We start from the raw sequence: 5,578 nt of genomic DNA on the forward strand, positions 1-5,578 counted from the left end.
CGTGGACATGAAATTATAACAATTAAAGGTTAATGTTGCTCCAACGAATACTCAAATCATACATGGATTTGAAGGTTAGAAGAGATATGTCAAAAATTACATATTAAAAACTTTGATGTCAAATATTATTTTAATATTTTTATTGTCATGGACCCTACTATTATTTACTCTCTTTCAAAACTTTATGCATCATATGAGTTCTATTTGCTTTTAGAAATATAATAAAACAATATGATATTTGGCATTTCAGATAGAGTTAAATTTTTCCTAAGTGTCATATTGTCACATAAACCATCAAATTCAAATTTAACATTTTACATTTAAGTGTTCAATTTTTTCCTAAGTGTAAAGTTTTTCCTAAAAGTTATGGTTTGTAACTATTGGCTTTGTCATTCAAGATTGGAATGGAACTATTAAAATTGTTGCAACCTATCCAATTTACTTCTATCCTTGAAGCAGAAGCGAGTGCTTTAAAAATAGGTTTACGTTGGGCCCATTGTGTTGGTATTACTTCTGTGAGTATTGAAGGTAACCAACAAATTTTAGGGGGTTTCACTAAAACACCCAAAATGGGGGTTGAAATTATAAAAGAACCCAAGCACTATTTAAACATATAAACACACCCAAAACCCATCATTACACACACTCAAAATCCATTTATAAACACACCCAAAAAGTTGACTTTGGGGTTGATTTTGGGTGTGTTTCTATGTTTAAATAGTACTTGAGTTTTTTTTATAAATACATGTCTAGGATTGGGTTTATTTATAAATTTGTACAAATTTTAATGTTCTTCTTCATCACAGATAGCTTGTATCATTCAAGACATTAATCAGGCCATAATTTCAACCAAATGTGGTACGACGTATTTATCGAAGCTAACATGGTTGTTGACACTCTTGCTACTTATGGTCATAATTATACAAATCCTCATATTTGATTTCGTAATTTTCCAATATTTGTCCCCATAAAAATTTTGTATGATACTTGTAAATCCTCATATTTGATTTAGTAATTTTTCTTTTTATGTCTCAGTAAAATTTTTGTACAATACTCGGCAATTAGGGTTCCTTATAGGAACTACTGCATAATGCATTTCTGTTTGAAAAAAATAAAAAGTATTTTAAGAAGAAAAGGTCAGCATGGCTTATTTAGTTTTATAGGGCCTTTGATGTTTTCTATTTTTATCTTACGCTCATTCTAACACGACATTTTATTAAAAGAATTTTTATGTTGATGCACTTTTAAGTGAAAAATAGTAACACACTAAGACAATTAGAAAATGACAAGTGGCTAGCTAAGTGTTTTTTTTTTCTTTCTCCAAATAGGCTATCCTACGATTTTTGTATAAAATGTCGTGCTAAAATGGGTCTATTTGTGAAAAGTCCTTTATTTTCTTGGTTTTGTTTGAACTTTAACTTTTTCAGTGTCAAACACATCCTCGACACTAAGATGGGATTCGAGAGGACCAATTTATTTATTTTTGTTATGTTTTAAGTGACCAATTTCAAGCCCGAACCACTAAACACCACACGGAGTTGTCAAACATGCCGTGTCGAGCCTGCCCATTTAGGAAAATCATCAATCCCGTGCTAGGTCACTAAACAGGCCAATATGAGCCTACGTCAAATTTCACTTATGTATTGCATTTTTTTTAAAAAAAATTTCCAACTTCCTTTAAATATTTTTTACAATTATGTATATACTAATAAGATTTATTATTTGTTGAAAAAAAGGTCAATAACTTTATTTAAAGTACATTTAAATAGAAAATACCTAGAATTATTATTGTTTGGGTTTTAAAAATTGAAACTTGAAAAACAAAATTATTATTTTATATATAAAGTAAACATTAAATTTTAAAATATATTATTAAAGAAAAGAAATAGACTTGAATTTAAGATATAAATGTAATAATATTATATATTATTTTTCTCTAAAACAAGTATAATTTAATACGTGCGCTTTAAATGGGCCGGTCCAGCTCATTATACTGAATTACTTTGTTTCGACATGACTCAAAAATACGGGTTATGCCATACCAAACTTTACTTAAACGGGTCGTGTCTGTACCGTGCTCAAACCGATCCGGTCCGTCTGACACCTCTTGTCCCCAGCATCTGTGGAATGCGATGGCATAAGATTCTATTTCCATTTGGTCTCGGACTCTCTCAGTCAATATTCATGATTTTCAAAACATTTTGCACACGAGATTCCAAACCCAGAATCCCATTATGCTCCACCTTCGTCTTAGTCTTCCCAACCCTTCCAAACATAACTCATTCCCACCTCCACCCAACAACCCTAATCTAATTACTACTATAATCAACCCCATTTTCACTCCAAGCAACCACAATCCCACTCACATTGCTCAAAGCTTCAGATCCTACAAAACTTTAGTGGCTACCACCACCACTTCTGCTAACAATGGGGTCATTGATAAAGATAACCCAACTGATTTCCAGGAAGGTGAACAAGGGAGCAGCCAACACAAGAGCTTCTGGGGAGCTGTTAGTTTGATCATTGGCACTGCTGTAGGTCCTGGCATGCTGGGTTTGCCCGCTGAAACCATTCGATCAGGCCCTCTTCCCTCAACTATTGCCATTCTCGTCTCTTGGGTCTATGTCATCTCCTCAATTATCCTTGTTGCTGAGCTCAGCTTCGCGGCCATGGAAGAAGATGGGGTTGAAGAGGTAAGCTTCACTGGCCTTGCAACAAAAGCATTGGGAAGTCACTTTGGTGCATTTATTGCTGTGGTCTATGCTTGTTTGAGCTTTGCCTTGTTGGTGGCCTGTGTTTCGGGTATCGGTTCAATTGTCTCTCAGTTGTTTCCTCGTATGAATCTTGTAATTGCTCATGCTTTTTTTCCTCTTGCGGCTGGATTAGTGATTATTTTCTTTCCTTTTAACGTCATTGATGCTGCAAACCGTTTTCTATGCTTGCTCATGCTTTTCTCCATAACTGCACTTGTGGCCATTGGTTTATCTGTGGCCAGAACCAACTTGTTTGCTTCATTTGGACATGCCTCGTGGAGTCTTCCTTCAATCTTACCAGCCATTCCTGTCACTGTCCTCACATTGGGGTTCCATGTTATCACCCCTTTCATTTGCAAGATTGCTGGGAACACCATAGCTGAGGCTCGGAAAGCCATTCTGATTGGTGCTTCTGTTCCATTAATTATGGTGTTGTCATGGAATTTGAGTGTGCTGGGGCTTTCTGGGGCAAACACAACAGCCTCCTCCAGAGACCCTATATCCCTTCTGCTTTCAGTCAATCCCTCTGCCTTATCTGCAGTCCAAGGATTTGCCTTCTCTGCTTTGGCAACCAGCTTGATTGGTTATGCTGTTAGCTTCCCAAAACAGCTTCTCGATACTCTGGAATTGATTGGAAAAATCAACCTGAAAAAACAAAGTTATTTTGAAATACAACTAGGTTCTGAAGGCAATGGTTTTGGAAGAGTTGGGTTTGCTGTTTATTCAGGAAGGCATAATCTTGGAAATGCAGGGAGGGCTTCATTTACCAGTTCAGGGTGTAGTGCTGCTTCAGAAGCTAAATTGGGATCAAGCATTAATATCATTGTAATGCCGCTTGTACTTGGTGTTCCAGTGCTTATAGCTTCTTTCTTTCGCTCGACCTTTTCCAGAGCTCTTGATTTTGCTGGGCTTTATGCAAACTGCTTTCTATTTGGCATCCTTCCTCCGGCAATGGCTTACATACACCAATCCAGGAAGAAATCCAGGTAATGCCAATATCTACATGTTGTCAACAGTGAACACTAACAAATGTTGGGCCATTGAAAGAGAAGATAACCAACTCTGAGCTCAAAATCATGAAAAATGTATACAAATTTTTGGCTGCTAAATCGGCAATAGGTCTGAAAAAGTATCTAAAAAGGTCTAAAAGGATACAATGAACATGTTTCCCTCTTTTTCTGATATACTAATTGTTATGCTTGTTCTTATTTCTGTAAGAAACATAAAAGCCAACAAGGATTTTGCAACAAACTTCACACACTAGAAAAGGTCTCGGACATTACATTATCTTCTGTCTATTTAAAAACAAATGTTAAGACAATTAAATGGTGAGCTCCTTTCCTCTGCACAGTTGAAGTAACTTAAAAAATTACAAGGCATTGAGTTTACTGTTCATCTCATCCTTCTTAGAGTAGTAGTATCTTATTAGCTGAAATTTGCAATGCTTTTCTTCTATGGATTCTTCTTAGAGTAGTATCTCATTGGCCCCCTTGCCTCTTGAGCAGGGGTATTTAAAAAAGTACACAGAACCAACTAACATGGGAATAATTTTTTTTAGAATTCACAGACAAACTAAAATTAGTAGTGCAGTTCAATAATCCTTGTCCAATGTCAATTTTGGAAGCTTATATGGAGGTGGGAAAGATTGTTTAGGTGCATACTCGATTTAATACAAACAAGTACATTCGGTCTTGCAGGTCATCCATTTTACCAGGGGGAGATGGTGCACTTCTACTCCTCTTTGGAATTGCTGTCATTTTGGGGATTTGGCATTAGGTGGCTAGCAGCTACATCTCTCAACAAACCAAAGCTAACTATTCCACAACAGGTCAGATTTGACCTTAACGACTTCAAGGAACTCATTAGTTCTCATCCTAAATACCTCTCTGCTTGCGGTGAAAAATTGTTACTTCTCTGATTCAGTAAGCCTGATTAACGCATTTTAGAATCCAGTTAGTAAAGAAGCACTTTTTTTCTTCTTCTTCTTTCTGGCCTGAGAGAAGCAGAGTTCATGTAGGAAATCATAGTAATATTCCTCTATTGCCTACATCGCACTTGTAATGCAGAGAAAAATTTGGCAAAAATGTCATGTTGACCTATTTAATGCCTATGATGTGTGGTTTATCTCATAGTGTTAGAAAATTGTTTCTGTAATCTAATGCGCATGTTCTCTCATACACCTGTGTTATCTCATAGTGTTGATTACAGTTATAGACAAGTAACAGACATGGAAAAGAGAATTTCAAGTCAAGGAAATAGAGAGCCTGGAAGTGTAACAAAGCATATCATATGAAAAATGCCAGTGAAATATAATATTATGCACATTAGATGAGTGTAAAGAGCATATAAAACATAATATGATGAGACTGTATGTGTCTGAAGTCTCTGTCATGATCACACATAGCACCGAATGCAATTGACGATACATGAAAAGAAGAATGCAACGGCAAGAAAATGGTTTACCAACATAGATGCTGTCCATAGAGCACTTCATTGAGCATTGACCCTGAATTCTGAAAGCAGGGTTATGCGATTCTCTGCTTACCATGTGTGCCTTTGGCGCTGCGGTGCCCAAATCATAAAGGAAATTGTGTTTTTTTTCAGTCCCTTTTCCCGTTCTGTCAATAATATCAGAAGCTCTACTTGTTTCAGACATTTAACATTAGAATTTTATGATTCTACATGAACAAGAAATTTACATACTGTGCACATCAGACATTCCGAGTGGATAAAACACAGAAGCAAAGAAGAACAATGTAGGACTAAATTAGCAAGCCAGCCATTTATTCTTTTTAGTAAGATGAATTTGTTCAGCTAAAATTAAA

General features: G+C 35.9%; 1 protein-coding gene across 1 annotated transcript; it reads left to right on the top strand.

The window, feature by feature from the left end:
• Positions 1-2,080: 2,080 nt before the first annotated feature.
• Positions 2,081-4,928, top strand: LOC103338950 (Tryptophan/tyrosine permease). Its single transcript, XM_008242222.2, has 2 exons — positions 2,081-3,739; positions 4,451-4,928. The coding sequence occupies exons 1-2, from the start codon at positions 2,235-2,237 to the stop codon at positions 4,527-4,529; spliced, it is 1,584 nt and encodes a 527-aa protein (XP_008240444.2). The 5' UTR covers positions 2,081-2,234; the 3' UTR covers positions 4,530-4,928.
• The last annotated feature ends 650 nt before the right edge of the window (positions 4,929-5,578 follow it).

This window comes from Prunus mume, linkage group LG8, assembly GCF_029339155.1.
Source record: "Prunus mume cultivar Tortuosa linkage group LG8, ASM2933915v1, whole genome shotgun sequence".
Classification (NCBI taxonomy): domain Eukaryota; kingdom Viridiplantae; phylum Streptophyta; class Magnoliopsida; order Rosales; family Rosaceae; genus Prunus; species Prunus mume.